The 18,225-nt window shown below is 34.8% G+C and overlaps 4 protein-coding genes across 7 annotated transcripts; 2 read left to right on the top strand and 2 right to left on the bottom strand.

The window, feature by feature from the left end:
* The first annotated feature begins 1,726 nt into the window (after positions 1-1,726).
* LOC149405750 (thaumatin-like protein 1) lies at positions 1,727-3,514 on the top strand. The gene is made up of 2 exons (XM_089608017.1): positions 1,727-2,205; positions 2,907-3,514. Exons 1-2 carry the CDS (start codon positions 1,781-1,783, stop codon positions 3,238-3,240), a joined length of 759 nt encoding a protein of 252 aa, XP_089464143.1. The 5' UTR covers positions 1,727-1,780; the 3' UTR covers positions 3,241-3,514.
* Positions 3,515-4,498: 984 nt separating this feature from the next.
* Positions 4,499-6,138, bottom strand: LOC149405749 (thaumatin-like protein 1). The gene is made up of 2 exons (XM_089608016.1): positions 5,786-6,138; positions 4,499-5,112 (listed from the first exon to the last, which is right to left on the bottom strand). The coding sequence occupies exons 1-2, from the start codon at positions 6,073-6,075 to the stop codon at positions 4,662-4,664; spliced, it is 741 nt and encodes a 246-aa protein (XP_089464142.1). The 5' UTR covers positions 6,076-6,138; the 3' UTR covers positions 4,499-4,661.
* A 4,816-nt stretch (positions 6,139-10,954) lies between these two features.
* LOC149405748 (Calcium-dependent lipid-binding (CaLB domain) family protein) lies at positions 10,955-12,437 on the top strand. Of its 2 annotated transcripts, XM_089630790.1 has the most exons (6): positions 10,955-11,055; positions 11,165-11,242; positions 11,522-11,587; positions 11,659-11,788; positions 11,931-12,045; positions 12,138-12,437. In XM_089630790.1, exons 2-6 carry the CDS (start codon positions 11,176-11,178, stop codon positions 12,210-12,212), a joined length of 453 nt encoding a protein of 150 aa, XP_089486916.1. In that variant the 5' UTR covers positions 10,955-11,055; positions 11,165-11,175; the 3' UTR covers positions 12,213-12,437. The 2 variants fall into 2 exon arrangements, with proteins under 2 accessions (XP_089486916.1, XP_089486908.1); XM_089630782.1 differs by having other exon boundaries at positions 11,021-11,242.
* An 882-nt stretch (positions 12,438-13,319) lies between these two features.
* LOC149405747 (uncharacterized) lies at positions 13,320-17,992 on the bottom strand. Of its 3 annotated transcripts, none has more exons than XM_089608013.1 (8): positions 17,692-17,992; positions 16,728-16,871; positions 16,531-16,638; positions 15,853-16,131; positions 15,564-15,647; positions 15,224-15,370; positions 14,999-15,062; positions 13,320-14,887 (listed from the first exon to the last, which is right to left on the bottom strand). In XM_089608013.1, the coding sequence occupies exons 1-8, from the start codon at positions 17,773-17,775 to the stop codon at positions 13,536-13,538; spliced, it is 2,262 nt and encodes a 753-aa protein (XP_089464139.1). In that variant the 5' UTR covers positions 17,776-17,992; the 3' UTR covers positions 13,320-13,535. The 3 variants fall into 3 exon arrangements, with proteins under 3 accessions (XP_089464139.1, XP_089464138.1, XP_089464141.1); XM_089608012.1 differs by having other exon boundaries at positions 15,564-15,659; positions 17,692-17,991; XM_089608015.1 differs by having other exon boundaries at positions 13,320-14,791; positions 15,564-15,659; positions 17,692-17,991.
* Positions 17,993-18,225: the final 233 nt, after the last annotated feature.

Raw genomic sequence — 18,225 nt, 5'->3', positions numbered from 1 at the left:
CAGTCGCGAGCCTTCTTGATTCCTCATATAGCTCTTTTGTCTTCCACGAGTCGACATCTTAGTCTTCCAAGCCGTTCTCTAGAAAGACGAGGACGTATAGTGTGGGCTAACTCTCCTTACTTGCTTAAATTAAATCAACAAAGACGTTTTTGGGGATGAGATATTTCGAAGAAATAATCTTATTGAGAAAAAAAGCGAGAAAAATGAATTCCAGAGCACTTAGATCCGTGTTGCACGTTTTTCAACTCTAACCCAACCCTCTATCTATAGTTTTTCCAAAACCTTATAGGGAGGAAAAATTTCAGCTACAATGTTGCTTTATTTTATTTTACTGTAATTAATTATTGGGATCAAGCAGAATCATAACTGTTATATTCTTTATGATTTAACTAACTACATATAAATTTGTTGGTTAATATATTTCTTTATTTAAATAAAAGATATACCGAATCAAACTTGCATATATAATATTTTAGTCCTAGAACATCTCAACCTCCAAAGTTATAAAGTTATAAGTAAGACCAAAAATACAAACCTTGTTCTCATAGGCTTTGGACGTCCACCCCCAGGTCCACTGGGCTTGGTTAAAAAAAAGAATTAAGTGTTCTTAAGCCCACTTAAATTCAAGTGAGTAATTGTTACTTGATCATTACTAAATTTTTCGTCACACAAGTACAAATTTGGGCGTGCACGATGGTTGTTTTGTGTCGTGCAAGGCTTGCACGACAGTTGTTTTGTGTCATGCAAGCATAGATGTCGTGCAAGCTTGCACGAAAGTTTTGAAAATTGCCATACAAGATGTTTGCACGAATGAACGTAATCTGACAATTATGAATTCAACTATGATGTGAGCGAACATTTACTCCCACTACTACAAACTGGAGATTCCACAACGGTACAGAACAGTTGTCGAAAGCTTCCACAACGGTTCTGTACCGTTGTGGAATCCTCCACTGTGGAATATTTCAACAACGGAACTCGTCCCGTTGTGGAAAAAACTGATTCCACAATGGGACTAGTCCCGTTGTGGAAATGTCCATGTTCAACAGATTTAATTGTTCAGTAGATCAGTCTATTTTAGGATAGCTGTATTCTATATTTCAGACTCCTAAAATATAATTGTAGAGCGTAAAGATATTACTCTTGAAGTTCAGGATTACTTAAGAATTCAGATATGACTTTATGATGCGAGGCTACAAAAGAGATTAGATGATAAAAATATCTATTAAAAAAATGTGAAAAAGAGAGATGATAAAAATATCTATTAAAAAAAATGTGAAAAAGAGAAGCCGCCGGGCACCATCATAGAAATGAGCACGCCTATTCATCGACACTTTTTTAATTCCTTAGCGTATGACTAATATAGTTTCAAAAATCAACGGAATCTAGTTTATTTTCCTATAGTACGCAATTGATCATGAATATGCAATACTAAATTATAATTTTATCGTCATCATTTATACGACATTAATAACAATCACTAAACTTCATAATATAATAGTGACTACTATAAAGAATAATCACTAGGGAAAGAAAAGCAGTAGTGGCGAGATTATCAGAAACCTAATCATAAAAAGTAGTGATATTTCCCTAGTGATTTTTCTTAGCCGCCTCCACTTTCATGGTAAATTTGTAATACTTTAATTTCAATAATCATGAGCATCTAGATAAAACTCCCTTTTCCCCATAAATATCCATCTATAATTATATATATATAAACCAAGCTATATATATATACCATCTCCAATATCATCCATTCATACAAAATAAGAAAATTAATATGATGCCAATAAGGTTCTTCTTCTTCTTCCTCTTCTTCTCGTTCTTGACGATCTCGTCGTCTCCGTCGGAGGCGGCCACGTTCCACATCCGGAACGAGTGCCCGTTCACGGTGTGGGCCGCGGCGAGCCCGGGCGGAGGGCGGCGACTGGACCGCGGCCAGGCGTGGGACCTCAACGTGGCACCGGGGACGGCCATGGCTCGGATATGGGCCCGCACGGGTTGCAACTTCGACGGGTCGGGTCGGGGCCGGTGCCAGACCGGAGACTGCACCGGCGGGCTAGAGTGCCGGGGGTGGGGCCAGCCGCCGAACACCCTCGCGGAGTACGCTTTGAACCAATTCGGGAACAAAGACTTCTTCGATATCTCCGTCATCGACGGCTTCAACGTCCCCATGGAGTTCGGCCCCACCGGAGGAGGTTGCAGGCAAGGGACACTTATTTTATTTATTTCGCTCTTTAGCCCCCTTGAGTTTGTTTCTTTATGCTATTATTAAGTTATTTATTTGGCTCTTCCTTTCATTTATTTTGCTTTACTAATTAGCCCTTTTTTTTCTTTTAGTCTGTTTTGAATTAGAAATTAAATCCCCTTTATATATGGTTTCGAAACGTAATTAAAATCTAGAAAAATAAAATATTATAATCCTTTTTAATTAGGGGTTTTTTTTTTTTTATTGTAGTGAAGATAGTTCTTGAACTAATTTATAGAATTTCTAGCCCCATATCAACTAAGAGACTAAAACATACTAAGATACTATTTTTTTAATATTTCTTTTCACTTTAGCCACATGATTTTTTTATTTACATTATCAAATTAAGTATTGGCCTTCCCTTTATTTTCAAAATTTTCTATAAAATTATGTATAGAAGAAAATTAAACTATATTAAACTCCTGGTATATACTTTTACTTTTGGCCCACCTTAATTCTATTTTTGACATTTGGATCCTATTTTTTACCCTTGAGAGTTTTTTTTTTCTTTTCTTTTAAACTATATTAAATTCACGGTATATTAATACACATAACTCCTGAAATTTAATTTTTGCCAACTCTATAATTTGTTTTTTTTTTCCTATTTTGGCCTGCCCTAAGTCTATTTTTGACATTTGGGTCCTTTAATTACCCGCAGGGGAATATTGTGCACGGCGGACATAAACGGGCAGTGCCCGGGGGAGCTGAGGACCACGGGCGGGTGCAACAACCCGTGCACGGTGTTCAAGACCAACGAGTATTGCTGTCAGAACGGCCGCGGAAGCTGTGGGCCCACACACTTCTCGAGGTTCTTCAAGGACAGGTGTCCCGACGCGTATAGCTTCCCTCAGGACGACCAAACGAGCACCTTCACTTGCCCCGGCGGGACCAACTACAAGGTCATTTTTTGCCCTAATGGCCGATCCTCCGATCATGATCATCATGGCAATTTTCCGTTGGAGTTTGTTGGGAGTGATATGAGTCAGGAGTAATAATCATGGATTCATGATATGATGATATCATATGGAGTATATGATATTGAAATTTAAATTATATGTATGCTTTTGCTTTGGTTTGCTTTGCTTTAATATATGTGAAATGAAAGTATGTGTGTGCATGCATGCATGGGGGGTCTTTTCTCTTTGATTAGACACATGCATGTTATTTGGTTTCGTACGTAACTATATATGTAATGTTAATGTGGGGCTGAATGAGCTGGACTTAATTGTGACGCTCAAAATAACTATATATAGTTTTGTTTTTGTGTTTCGCAATTGAATAATGGGTTGGCAACTTGGCATGTACTGGTTTGGAAAATATATATATATCAACCAACACACGTTTTGAACAATATATTTAACGTTTCTATTATTTGATCGAGATTTTATTGACGGATGACGGGTTAATTTTTGTCAACCAGTATATATATCTTAAAAAACATATCGCATACTTTTCAAAAAAAAAAATACCCAGTTGGTATTGTAATTGTAGTAGGTAAAACATATGTATACACAGCGACGGACCTACATAGAGCCCAGGGGGGTCACATGACCCCCCTCAATTTTTTTTTGACAATTTTAGCTCATTTTTAAAAAAAAATTTAAAAAATTGCCCTAAAAATTTACAAATTAGCCCCACTTGAGATTTTTTTTTTCAAATTAGCCCCCCCTGATTTTTTTTTCAAATTTGCCCCCGGATAAGTTTTTATAGATCCGTCACTGTGTATACATATCACATATGAAACTGACGTATACGAAATCTATCCAAGATGGATATATATACCAATATTAATGACGATACTACAATTTGTTCCCATAATTATATAATTTAATAGTATAACATTTGTTAATTCGATACTTTATTCATTAATTGCATACACTAGTTTCTACGGAAGGAAAAAGTCAAATAAAAGTTGATATGATCCGAAAAGACTTCCACTAAGTTGTCGTGATTAATGCGCACTCGTTCACTTGTCGTGGTGTGGTACCTAACCAATCTATACAATTGGATTTACATCCTTGGATTTGATCGATATATAATATATAAATTCCGACTGTACACACATGACATAATATCATAAGATATATAATATACTTACAGTTTTAATCTTTTCAGATATTTTAGACGTTTTACGTCCCCACAAGTTAGAGTCGCCAGTACACATGACTTTTCCTCATTTCTATTCTTTCATCGAAAAAACAATTACATTTACATATATATATATATATATATATGATCACATCACACATGAATGATCAATAACAAAACATACAGATAGAGATCGAACTTATTTAGTGGGAATACTTTATTCAGAAGCACAATGGCCTCTTTTATTCTCGCACACCATAAACCATGCACACTTTATTACCACACATAACAAACACCATATATGCTCTTCACTTCACAATCTCATTCACGCCGCAATATCTCCGACCAGAGTCTCCAAAGGAAACAACAAGCTAGTAGCTCCTCTAGGGCAAAAGACAACCTTGTAGTCAGAGCCAGCAGGGCAAGTGAAGGTACTGGTCGGGTCGTCCTGAGGGTAACTATAAGCATCGGGACACCTGTCCTTGAAGAACTTCGAGAAGGTTGTGGGCCCACAGGTTCCTTGGCCGTTGGTGCAACAATACTCGTTGGTCTTGAAGACGGTGCAGGGATTGTTGCAACCCCCGGGAGCCCTGAGCTCGTTGGGGCATTGGCCGTTGATGTCGGCGTTGCACCGTATTACCTTGCACCCTCGGCCGGGGACGGGGCCGAAGTCCATCGGAACGTTGAAGCCGTCGACGAGAGAGATGTCGTAGAAATCTAGGTTTCCGAATTGGTTTAGGGCGTACTCCGCCAGGGTGTTCGGCGGCTGTCCCCACCTGCCACGGCAACAATTGTTATATATGTTTCATATAGATAAATAAATATGTAACTAATTAAACAAGTTATTTCTAAAATGAGGTGTCAAGTGTTGAATTTCCAAAATAAATATTTAAAAAAAAAACAAGGTCATTAAAATCTATATGGGATATCGAGAACAAGTTATTTTTGTTTATATATTTGTTTTAATAAAGATGTAATATGTAGAAGAATTTGTTGGGATTAATCAATTATTAATTTTTTTTTTATTTTAGTCAAAATTTAGTTTATTAAAAAAATAGTCTATCATATTAAAGTTAATTAATTTAATTTACTCAAGTTTGATGGACTATTTTTCGAAATAAATTAAATTAACTTAATTAAGTAATGAATTAATTTAAATTTGGTGGACTATATTTTTAATTAAATAAAATTGTAATTATTTTTAAAAAGATAGTGAATTATTTGGCTACAAGTCTAAAGACCCTACATATAAAAAGTTGAATTTCATAAATAAAATTAGTGATTGTTAGTTTGTAAATATATAGTTCAAGGTGTTAAGTGTGAATTTTATAATAAATAAATGGATGATCAAATGGACAATCGAATTGCTTGAGCGTTGAAATTTATAAATAATTAAATATAATAATAAATATTAATTAATAACAAGTAAATTTTTTACTGTGTCCTCACCCGCGGCATTCGAGGACGCCACCGCAGTCGCCGGTCTGGCACCGGCCGCGGCCGGCGCCGTCGAAGTTGCAGCCGGTCCGGGGCCAAATTCTGGCCATGGCAGTTCCGGCGGGAACGTTGATGGTCCACGACTGGCCGGAGTTTAATTGCCGCCCACCGCCGGGGCTCGCCGCCGCCCACACCGTGTACGGACAGTCGTTGATGATCTGGAATGTGGCGGCCTTGGATTCGGTGATGAGGATCAGTAATAGTAATAGGGTTAGGGTTTTGGTGATGAGATGACTAGCCATTTTTATTTTTTTGGATTCTTTTGCTTTTGTTTGTTGTTTTTCTGGCCTTGGCTGGGGATTTATATACAGGAACATATATTAGTTATCCCATACCATACATATAAAGCAACAAAAAAAAAAAAGTGAGTGTGCGTCACTGCGGTGACGAATGTCAGCGATCATTAAGATAATTAATAATGAAATAATTAGTGTGGTGACAATTGTGTTGATGACCTGTTTGAGGCGGCTTTGCTTTATTGACTATCTATGTAAAGTTGTTTGAACTTTGAACTTGGGATAGCGTATGCAATATGGGTACGATGAAAAAAAAAAAAAAAAAAAAAAGGTCTGGATATTAAGGTTTAATATTTACGTTTCCGAAAATTATATATTGTCCATTGTTTGATTGACCAAAATGTTAATTTGAATCATCAAAATTTTGAATTGTTTTAAAACAAAATTCAGCGGCATGTCAATGAAAATCGACATTTAAAGTTTAAACGACTTTGAATTTTTGTGTTTGTGTTATAGTCTCTAACATATTTTTTTGCATTTTAGTCTCTAAAATATTGATTTAGTAGTTTTTTATTTTTTGTCCATTCTGAAAAAAAAAATTAATAAAGTTCACTTAAAACGTATTTACTAACTAAAATAGCTAATTAATGAACTAACAAACTTATATTTTGACCCTAATTGAAAACACTGAATTTTAGTCAGACTATTTAAGAATTTTAGAGCTTTATTATACTCCAGAAAAAAAAATTAAAGACAAAAATAGAACAATTTAAAAAAAAAATGGGAGATATTTAAGCTAAAACTAAAACTCCACTTGTTACATACATTTAATTATTATTTTTAAATAGTTACGAACATAATTTAAGAAATATAGAGTTGCGTGTGGATAAGAGACACTAGGTAGCTAGCAATTATTAGCATATGCTAATCTTCTTTTTTCCTGTTATAAATGCTTTATTCACTCTCTGTTTTCCACATTTTGGTGACAAGAAAATAAATGATGAAAGTGAAACCAACTAAAATGACATAAAGTGTACGTAGTGTCTGCTTCGTTAATGCAATGTATCAATCTTTGGCCAATTGCTATGTACCACTGATCGTGACAAAAGCATATCATAAGTTGTGCGAATAATGTTTGATTTGATAATTAGTAGATATATCTCACCACGTTACACGTTTTCTCCCTTGAAATGTCTTGGCCTGCAAATTATTAAGATAATAAAGGTCAATTCAACGTTGGTATACCGTATACGTAGCTTCTGGTAAAGTTAATTACTGATAAATATTATTGAGAAAAGTAATTTTATATAAATAAAAAAAAACTATACGTTTCTTATAAAAAAAAAAAAAAAAAAAAAAAATCATATACTAACATTTAATAACTCATTTATAAATTAGGATTGTTCTTCAATCTTCTAAAATAAAAATTCTGATAAATTTATTCATTAAGAGTGGCAAATGAATTTTATTAAAGAGATTTGTAAGTAACTAGGCCACTTTAAACATGTGATTTTGGATCCAGTCTATGTTTGACAATTTTTAGGGATATAGTCAAATGACTTATGTGGCAATAATTAAGTTCTGATTTGGCCTTATTTATAAACAAATTCGCCACTTTCTCTCTCTTATTTTTTTTAAATATTTTTTTTTTCATCAAAACTTCAAAAATTCGTATCTTTTTCATACGAATTCGAAATTGAGTGATTTCAGATCCTACAAATTCGTGGCATCGAGATCTTCAAAAATAGACCCATTGTATTTGATGAAAAATGATGTTTAATGCATCATAGTTACGTTTCCATTTATTTCCATACTTAACGTAGTAACGTGATTTTTCTACATCTATAGTATTAAATATGATTTTTCATCAAACACAATGGATCTATTTTTGAAGATCTCGGCGTCACGAATCCGTAGGATTTTGAATCACTCAATTTCGAGTTCATATGAGATAGTTATGTTTTTTTGAAGTTTTTATGTAAAAAAAGTGTACGAAAAAAGTAGGAGAGAGGAAATTACGAATTTGTTAATAAATAAGGACAAATTATACCTTAATTATTGTCACGTAAACGTGTTGGCTATTTCCCTAAAAATTGTGAAACATAAGCTAAAAACAAATTTCATAGTTTCATTTTGGCTATTTTGCTACACTGCCCTTGATTAAATAATAAACTAACTGCGATTGAGTATGGATGGCAATTTGACCCGTTACCCGCGTTCCGGCCCGTTACCCGATTTATTCGGATCGGGTAATAACCGTTCTTTTTGGGTAAACGGGTAATACCCGTTAAGGTTTTAACGGGTCCGGGTACGGGTAACGGAATAGTCATCTCGTACCCGGTTACCCGGGACCCGACCCGTTAACATTTAAATATTTTAAAAGATAATAAATTTTTATATGTTGCAATGAAGACTTCTTTTGTATTTTTTATTTATTTATTTTGAATTTTAATGTTCTTTGTATTGTAATAGCACTATGATATTTTTTACCTAAATTTTATTATTTTTAAACTTTATATTGTTGATGGATTTTTATTTTAGAAACGGGTAAGCGGGTCTACCCGACCCGCTACCCTTTTTTTAACCGGGTAAACGGATAACGGGTCCAATATTTTTAACCCGCTTACCCGGCAGGTATCCCCGTTACCCGGCCCGTCTCAAAATCCGGATAAACGGGTCCGGGTATCGGGTAAAAAATTATAGCGTGTACGGATAACGGAATAGGTGTATCCGACTTTACCCGTAGTATCCATTGCCATCCCTACGATTGAGTACGAAGTTAACTTTGTCTAAAACAGTAAGAATTCCTTACTTTTGTTAAAAATAAAAAATAAAAATAAAAAGATGGTTAGAAAATGTTTTTAAAAATAAAATCAAATAAAAAATTATGAGAATGGGCTAGTTAACATAGTTGGCCCAATATTTGAATAATGGTCCCATATTGAGCCCACCAAAAAAAGCATGTTAAAAAACACAAGCCCACATTAAAAACGTTCATACCTACAAAAACATTAAAAAATAATAATAATAAAATAAAAAAACTTAAAAAAAAATCAATATGATTCATCATCAAGGCAGAGGTGGCTCAACAAAACTCGGGGCCTAAGAGGCAAGAAAAAGCCTATAATTATATCAAAATTAATATAAAAAAATATGAAAATACATAATAATAAAAATTAAAATAAAATAAAAATAATCTTTTGACTTTTTTTTTTCTACTTGATAATATATTTTTATGTATTTTGGCTTTTTTTTTTGTCTTATAAATTTCTAATCACTGTTTTTTTTAGTTTGAATATGGTAAAATTATTTGAAATGAGAATAAAAGAGAAAAAAACATTAAAATGAGATATTCTTGAAATAAGTTCATAAATATTTGAAAAAGAATGAAAATAGAGATATTGTCTCAACATTATTTAAACAGGTTGTTGTTTAAAAAAGAGAAAAAAAATGTTAAATAACGTATTTTAAGAATTAAATAAGGTATCGTTGACATAAGAACAGCTATCCATGTATTATCATAAAACATTTATGAAAAAAGGTATTTATGGTTTTTTTTTTTTTAAATCTGGGGCCTTATTCAGAGCAAGGTTTGATTTTCCACGGAAATTGGCCAAAAATCGTCTTACCGGAGAGGACCGATACCGGTTCGTTAGTAACCGTTTCCATTCCAATTTATCGACGTTTTCCGGTGGTTTTCATTCGTCGTAGCTTTTTTTGTCAACCTTTCTTGGATTTCGGCAGGTAAATTTCGGGGGTTTCTCAAATTTTGGGTTTTTTTCATTTTTTTTTACTTTAATCCATTATTTCAAGGGGTTGAGCAATTAATACGAGTTTATTGGTTGTTTTGTATGGTTTTTTTTTTTATGTATATTTAGGTTTAATCCGAATTAAAATGTTGATTTTTAATCCGAATTTGAGTTTTTTGATGTTGTAGATGATGATTTGATGATGAATATGATGTTCTTGAGTGGATGTTCTTCAGATGAATATGATGCTTATGATGTTTAATGATGATGAATGATGTTCTTGAGATGAATACGATGATGAATATGATTATTTATGATTATGAATTGATATCATGTATTCGTTGTATGAATTATGAAGTATGAACGATGAAAAGTATGTTTGTTTTTGTAAAATATTTGTCTGAATACCCCTCGATTTTCCACATTTTTTACCGGTTTCTTCTACGGTAAGTGATTTCCTGCCAGTATTGATTTCCTTTTTGTTGTCTGAATACACTTCGGTTTCCCATTTGATAAAAGGTTTACCCCTAAAATTGAAGTTCCGCTACGGTAACAGTAACAGTAACAGTACGGCGAACTTTGGTTTGGAGGGGGCCTACCGAATTAATCTATCAAACGGGGCGGCTCAGTTTAGGTTTGTTGCTCTATCAAATCTGACAAATCTGACGCTTCTTCGTGAAAAAAATATGCGCCACCATTGGCATTTATAAATGGAACCCTTTATAAATATTGCAATATTATTTAACAATACTTTGTAACTATCGTTAAGGGGTATGCACTATTCAGACCGGTCTAAAATGGGTCCCAAATTAAACCAAACCGATTTATATTTTCTAGAAAAATTGAGACCGCAACTGATTCTTTGAGAAAATAAACTAAACTGCTTTAGAAAAATAGAGAATTTTTTTAATATTTATATAATTTGTAATTTATTAACGTGTTCAACTCAAATTAGTAAGTTTTTTAATTTAAAATAGTTAAAAAAATAAAGATAAAAAAAATAATAAAAAAAAAACTTACATAAAGCTATATCAATTTTTGAAATATATAGATCAGTTTTAAACCGGTGGTCCAATCCTATTTGATGTACTATTTATTTTTTATGATTAAATAAGTATCACAGCTAATAAAATAACGCCCGTGTATTGCATTGATATATGATATAAGTCACAAAAATAATTCCTGGACATTACTCTCATTCCTATTTCCTAGTACATCAACCCAAAAGCTAAAAAAGGTCTACTTTTTACCCCTTTTCTCTTATTTTTTCTCGTCATAGTTTTCATTATTTCACATTTTGGTTGTCTCAATTGTGATCTAACACATTTTCTCTTCCACGAAAAAAGGGTTCAAAAAAATGCCTCAAGGAACGCTTGAAGTTGTTCTCGTTGGTGCTAAGGGTCTCGAGAACACTGATTTTCTCTGTAAGTTTTTTTTAATTTTTTTTTATTAATTGAATACATGCATTTTTCCAAGATCTGGAATTTCTGGTCTTAGTAATTTGTGTTGTTTGATAATCCCGATTCTGTTTGAACAAGTCTGTTTATGTTTTAAATCGCTTGATCTGTGTGATTAGGCATCAATGAAATGCTAGTTTTCATAAAGTCAATGCCTTTTTCATGTATAGAAGAGAAAACACTGATTGTTAATAGTATTTTACATTATTTATTAATTTATATATATATATATATATATATGAACAGCTGATATGGATCCTTATGTCCTTCTCACTTGCCGAACCCAGGAGAAGAAAAGCAGTGTCGCATCAGGTAAAATAAAATAGTTCTCAAACATTTTACAAAGAAATCTATGATCAAGATTGGACCTTTTTTTTAATCAGGGAAAGGGACTGAGCCGGAATGGAACGAGACATTTGTGTTCAACGTTTCGGAGGGCGTTTCGGAACTCAGTTTGAAGATATTGGACAGTGATGGTGGTTTTTCACAGGATGATTTTGTTGGAGAAACAACGTAAGCGCATTCATTGATTGCAATTTGTTATTAATGTTGAGAAACTAACTGAACAAATTATTCATGGAGATTTTATGGAATTTTTTTTTTTTTTTTTTTTTGAATTTTTTTGTAACATCCCTCTCTCTCTCTCTCATTGCAGAATCTGCTTAGCGGCTCTGTTTACAGAAGGAAACATTCCGACGACGACATATAATGTAGTCAAGGACCAAGAATACCGTGGCGAGATTAGGATCGGCCTCACTTTCAAGCCCGAGGTAAGTTTTGTTTTCCATCGAAACAAAGCCGAGAGCTTTTTTTTTCATTTGATGTATTGCTGATGAGATGTTATTTTTCATGTCATTTGCAGGAGCGGAGTGAACGAGAATACGCCGGAGAAGAGGAGAGCTTTGGCGGATGGAAGCAATCTTCGTACAGTAACTGAAAGTTGTCTGTTTCGACGGTGAAATATCGGCGGTGATGATGATGATGTGTTTTTCGGTTTGGAATTTCATAAATAAATATTAAGAGTTACTTGGAAGTTGAGGTTGTGGTGGCTTGTTGTGTGGTGTGAATGAAAAATGATGGGTTTGTTTTAGTTTGGTTTGGAATTTGGATAATTATGTGGTGTGAATGAAAAATGATGGGTTTGTTTTCTTTGGATCAGAAATCAGATTGTTGATTCAGACGATCAGATATTACTTCACTCTTTTCAAGGATTGCCAATTTATATTTGTTCCATTCCACAAAAACAAAAGGGAAAATATCTAGAGTACCCCTCATGTTTAATCGAAATGCGAGATTTATTCCCTCTATTTCTAGAAATATCAGATATATGCCTTCAGTTTAATATAAATGACATATACATCCCCTCAAAAAATATTATATTACAAATATCACCCTTTTCGTTTATTTTTTACAAAAAAATAATTTGAACTCCTCAAAATACACTTAATAGAATAAATATTTATTTACTATTTTAATAAAAAAAAATCAAAATCTCTCTTTTATATAAAAAAAAAAACCTTAACTTTTTATAAAGAAATTTTTTTAATTTAATTTTTTTTGTATATAGAATAGTAGATAAAAAATTATTTCATTAAGGGTATTTAGGGGATTTCAAATTATTTTTTTTGTAAAAAATAAACGAAAATGGTGATATTTGTAATATAACATTTTTTAGGGGATGTATATGTCATTTATATTAAACTGGAGGAATATGTCTGATATTTCTAAAAATAGAGGGGATAAATCTCGCATTTCGATTAAACACAAAGGACACTCGTGATATTTTCCCAAAACAAAACTACTTGCCAGGTGTGTTGAGAGTAAACGTGGACAATAAGCAAACTAGTCTAACGGCTATTTATAGGCTCCGTTTGTATCCAAGATTAACACCACTGAAAGGAGCGAAGGATTGAAGGCATGACAGTGAAGAAGACAACTTGGTAATTGAGACATTTCACCACAAACATATATGACCAACCAACACATGTCTCAAACAAAACATGAAATGTGTACCACAAGTGTGTGAGAGACTACACTGAATATATAGTTTTATCTTCCTTCTTTTTTTCTCTCTTTTTGGAGCTAATATATTCTCAGCAACAATCAAAATACAACAAGGGTACACCAAGAGCTTTAAATTAAAGCAGTGGGGTTCGTTACAATATTACAGAAAGCCTAAAGCTATTATACTTCCAGAAGCAAAAAACAAAAACAAAAACAAAAAACCAAAAAAAAAAAAAAATTGTGATAAATTGGTCGCTTATTTAGACTTGACCTTCAGTTGCAAGTCACTTTTTTTATTCTTATTCTTATTATTATTATTATTATTATTATTGCCTCCCAAGGACTGTTGTTGAGAATGAACCCCATTGCAGTTTGATAATCGACCAGCTGGGGATTTTTCAGTTTGGAACAAGCTCGACGATCCGAAATCCGGCAAAGTCTGACCAGTACCGTCCATGTTTTCGTTAAAGTCGTCGGTTTGTTCCCGGAAGTAACTCTGTACTAGAGAGTCGTCTATCGGGATCACACCCGTGAGAGTCTTGAACGCGAAATCCAAGCACGGGTCTGACCAGTAATCTGCGATGGAGAAGGAAAGGTCCGGTTCCGGTGTTTCGGGTTCGTGGGTCAGTGGAGGAGTCGGTTCCGACCTCCCGGGTTGGGATTTCCCAGTCTCGCGACTCTTTGGTTTCCCTCTCTTATTCGACGGCTCTGCCAAATCTGCAGCGGAGACGGTGCTGTTTTGGCGAGTTTGCTCGCTGGGCAGAGCATCCCCTGCAGAAAGTCGTCTCGATGACCGGCGAGGCAATTCGGGTTCTTTCTTTTTCTTGGATTTGCTTCTGCTAGACTGACCTTTTCCGGCGGACTGGGTCAAAGTAGGCCCGTCTTCAGAGGCATCATCGAGCGGCAACTCGCCGGTGAGAGTCTTGAATGCGAACTCGAGACACGGGTCTGATCCAAACAAATCGCTAAACCGTGATTCTGGTTTATATATCCCCTCTTGAGCCGTAGCTGTATTCTTTTTCGGGGAAGCTTTGACTGCTGCTTTATTTCCTCGATTTGAAGAACGAACTGCGAATTCCATTTCCGGTTTAGTCTGGACCTCCGGTGGCTTGATATCTTCGCCAGCTTCAGATTTTCTGGATTTTTTAATTGAAGATATAAGAGCTCTTTCTCCCAATTCCAAGTTCGCCACTTTTTCAGGTTCATCGCCCGCCAGTCTTTTTGAAGATCGGGGAGGCAAATCATAAACTTTCTTGCCTGTGGGTTTTCCGGAGCTTGCCCGAGCTTCCTTTCCACTGCCCTTCTCTTGTGTAGTCCCGAAAAATTCCTTGCAGTTCGAGATGTTCGGTGAGGGAGTCAAAACGGGATCTTTTTCAGTGACCGGTATAGCTTTGCCTCCACGTCTTTTGGATCCTCCATCTTTAGGTAGTTGAGGGCTGCTTTCAGCATTCTTTTTATTCGCTTGAGCACGCTCTTGAGATGTATCATCCAATGTATCACTCTCAGAGGATACTGTGACATTAGATTTAGGTGACAGCTTATAACTTGTTGGCTTTGATCCGTTAGCTATCAATGGTTTCGAGTCCCTTAGTTCAGAACCATCCTTACCTGAAAGTTAATAAACAAAGCGGGCATGGAATGGAACAGTTCAGTCTAAAAGCTTTAACCTTTAGCGCTATAACTAAATCACTGAAGCTCAATAAATCATACTGAGGTCACCTGAAAATAGATTTTTCTTGATTTGGGGGTGCTGTAACTTCTGCCTTTTTGCTTCAGATGATTTCTAGACAAACACGAAAATGTAAATACATTAGATTGACAGTTGAATCCATAAAATAAAATCGACTAAATCCTCCGGTAGTGAATAATAAATAAATTGAAAATAACTTGAGAGCATATGGAATGAATATATAAAAAGATAAGAGTGGGGATGGTACAACTTACTGAAACTTCATCCTCCGTCGACTCTGGAGCACTAGTCGGGGAGTTCTTTGGTTTAATTGTGGTTCTGCTAATCTCTCCTGTTTCTATATAGCGCAGTGCGTCCTTTTTAGAGCGAAACACATAGCCACTGACTGGGTCTGTGTAAAACTGGACATTTAAAAAATAAGATCAGCACACGGAATTATAATGTAGTAATGAGATGTCAACACAATCAAGTCAAGTAGGAATTGTAACGAACATATGCAAGTTCTGTAATCTTGTAAAAAGAAGGAAATTGAAAAGAATCCAATTTCAAGTCAACTAGTTTGACGTAAAAAAAATGGGATAGAAGAGCTCATACCGGGTCTTTTTTAATTCCTTTGCTATACTGTCTTAACTTTATCTCTTTTATCCACCCTGATGGTAGACCCTCAACTTCACTTTTCTGGTCATCAACCTGTATGATACTTAAACTGTCAGAGCTAGAAATCAGAGTACACAACGAATGTATATTTGCGGAACCCTCATAACATTGCACTTTTATGATATATATATACATATATATTTACCAGATAAGATGCTTCAACGTATTTTTCCTCATACTAAAAAAACATAAATTAAATAATGCAAAAATATAGGGTATAACAAACTTTGTGTTCGGAATCCACGCTACTGCCATTCCCCTTTTCAAGAATGCTGCTCTTATCGTCTTTTGGGACATCTTGGTGTACATGGTTCTTTTTTCTGAGCACGTTAGTCTTGTTGTTTTCTGTGTCATCTTTCCGTGCATGGTTTTTCTTTTCAACCACGCTGCTCTCGCCGTTTTCTGCGGTTTCCCGGGCATGTTTCTTGCCCTTTACAGCTTCGAGATATCGCGTGACCTCCAACTTGGAGTAGAATCTCCCTGACCCGGAAGGGTCAATGTAACACTATAACAGAAATAAGCATAGGGTGAGATTGTATGTTCATCATATATTAGCCCAAAAACATGTCAGCGAAGAAATCAGACCAAAACTATAACCATTCTCATTTGAAATTTCTACAAGTTCCAACACTAAATTTGATGAGGAAAGCTAAAGGTGGTACACCCGACCATTAGTACGAACAACTGAGGAAGGACTTTATTCGAGTATGGATTTTAGATACTATAAGCAGCATAAAGTTTTCCTAACTTATGGTTTAATTAAAATAATCCCTTTGTAGGAAAATTCAATTTGTTAGTTAATAATAGGTTTCGCAAAAAATTCCCATCTGAAATGAAACTTACGAAAAGATGGGAAAAAAAAACACACACCCAAAACAGAAATTTAGAGTAAGAGATAACTAACCTTGTACTCTTTACCCAAAAGTGCACCACTCTTTCGCGTTCTTAGCTCAACTCTCCAACCATTAGGTAACCAGTTTGGTAGCTCCTGTTTACTGTTTACAGGTTCTGGCTGTTGACGAGAAATGGAAGTCCAGTTACTAAGTAGTTCATACGAAAGAAAGCCAGGTAAAAAAAAATTATGAAGATATCGCTACTAACTTCTAACGAAGTGCTCTCATCATAGTTGGTAGTCTCGTTCCTAGTTGTCAAAGGCTTATCAGAATGGCTGCTTTCTGCTTTAATATGCTTGAAGAGATCATCCTTAGACATGAAGCTTTTCCCAGTTTCTAAATTCGAATAAATCTACAGAAAACGAAGTAAATCATATAATTAGTACAACTGAAATCTGTACCACAATTACATGGTGGCTAGGTTATTATTTCTCAATTTTTTTACTTTGAAAAAATAAACAAGGAGCTTCAGAAACGTCAAGAGAAATGAAAAATCATGAAATAGATAAGGCAATAACCAAATACACCTGATCTAATGTTAGGTAACACTGATACTGTTTTTACAGGAACAGAACTTCTTACTTCCACATTCATAACCATTAAAACCACAAGTACGTGGTAACACATGACCAAACTAACATTAATAGATAGTTGAAAAATCCATCCCTAATACAGATATCTAGTTATATACCTGTAGTGGGAAAAAAAAAAAAAAAAACAAAGTCTAGAATTTTCAATGTGTCACAACAAATCTTTCCATATCAGGGAAACGATTAATTACCGTAAAAATAATATCCTTGAACACCTACAACACAATTTACTAAATTCTCAAACACTGCATTTTTCTCAAACTTCTAAGGATACATAATTACAATTTACAGACACTGAGCTGGATATAGCAACATGCAAACCTTTTTAACTTCAAAGAAAAAGCATTTCACCTAAACGACGTGGATTAACATGAATAACGCAACAAAAAAAAAAAAAAAAAAACTCAATCAATCACACATGTAAGAGAAGCCGCTGATCAAGATCAGGCAGGCCCAGAATTCAATCGCGATTACCAAACCCAACACCGATTGTAATAACAACAGTAAACAAAGAAAAATCTACAAACTCCGCGAGCTCAACGTCCGAGAATAGAAACCCTAGATGAAGAGTAATGGATATACCGAGACTTTTCGGCCCGTCCTGAGAACTTTGAAAAGCACGGTCCATCCGGCTGGAAGGTCCTCCGACGACTCTTTGGCGACCATGGCGGGATATGATTTGTCTGTCCCCGGCGACAGATCGCCGGAATTTGAGCTCAGTTGAGTGATCAAGTTTCTCTCTCCTAGGTTTTAGATGGACTTTTTTGGGGGGTTTTTGTTTCACATGAGGATTGGATTTAGTCTTCTTTAGTCTCTCTCTCTCTCTCTCTGACAAGTAAACTTGAGCAGAGCAAACATAAAAGAAAATGGTGATTTGCCAAACAACTGCCACGTGTACTCTTACACTTCTTTTTCTTTTTTTAATCTCCCCTGACTAATTACTGTAGTCAAGTCTCATAAATGGATGTCGTTCGTTTTTTCTATACTGCATTCGAAGCACGTTGTCGTAGGTTATTCATTTAATCTTAAATAAATAATGTTATTCATTTTTTTTCTTCACTTGAGAAATTCATGGGAAAATTTCAACTTAACTCTCCCAAAATATTTGTTTCGTCC

The sequence above is a fragment of the Urtica dioica genome, chromosome 2 (assembly GCF_054948205.1).
Source record: "Urtica dioica subsp. dioica isolate 48M chromosome 2, U.dioica_male_clone48M_v1_H2, whole genome shotgun sequence".
Taxonomy (NCBI): Eukaryota; Viridiplantae; Streptophyta; class Magnoliopsida; order Rosales; family Urticaceae; genus Urtica; species Urtica dioica.
The sequence above is the reverse complement of the archived record's forward strand: the minus strand, read 5'-3'. Positions and strand labels throughout refer to the sequence as shown.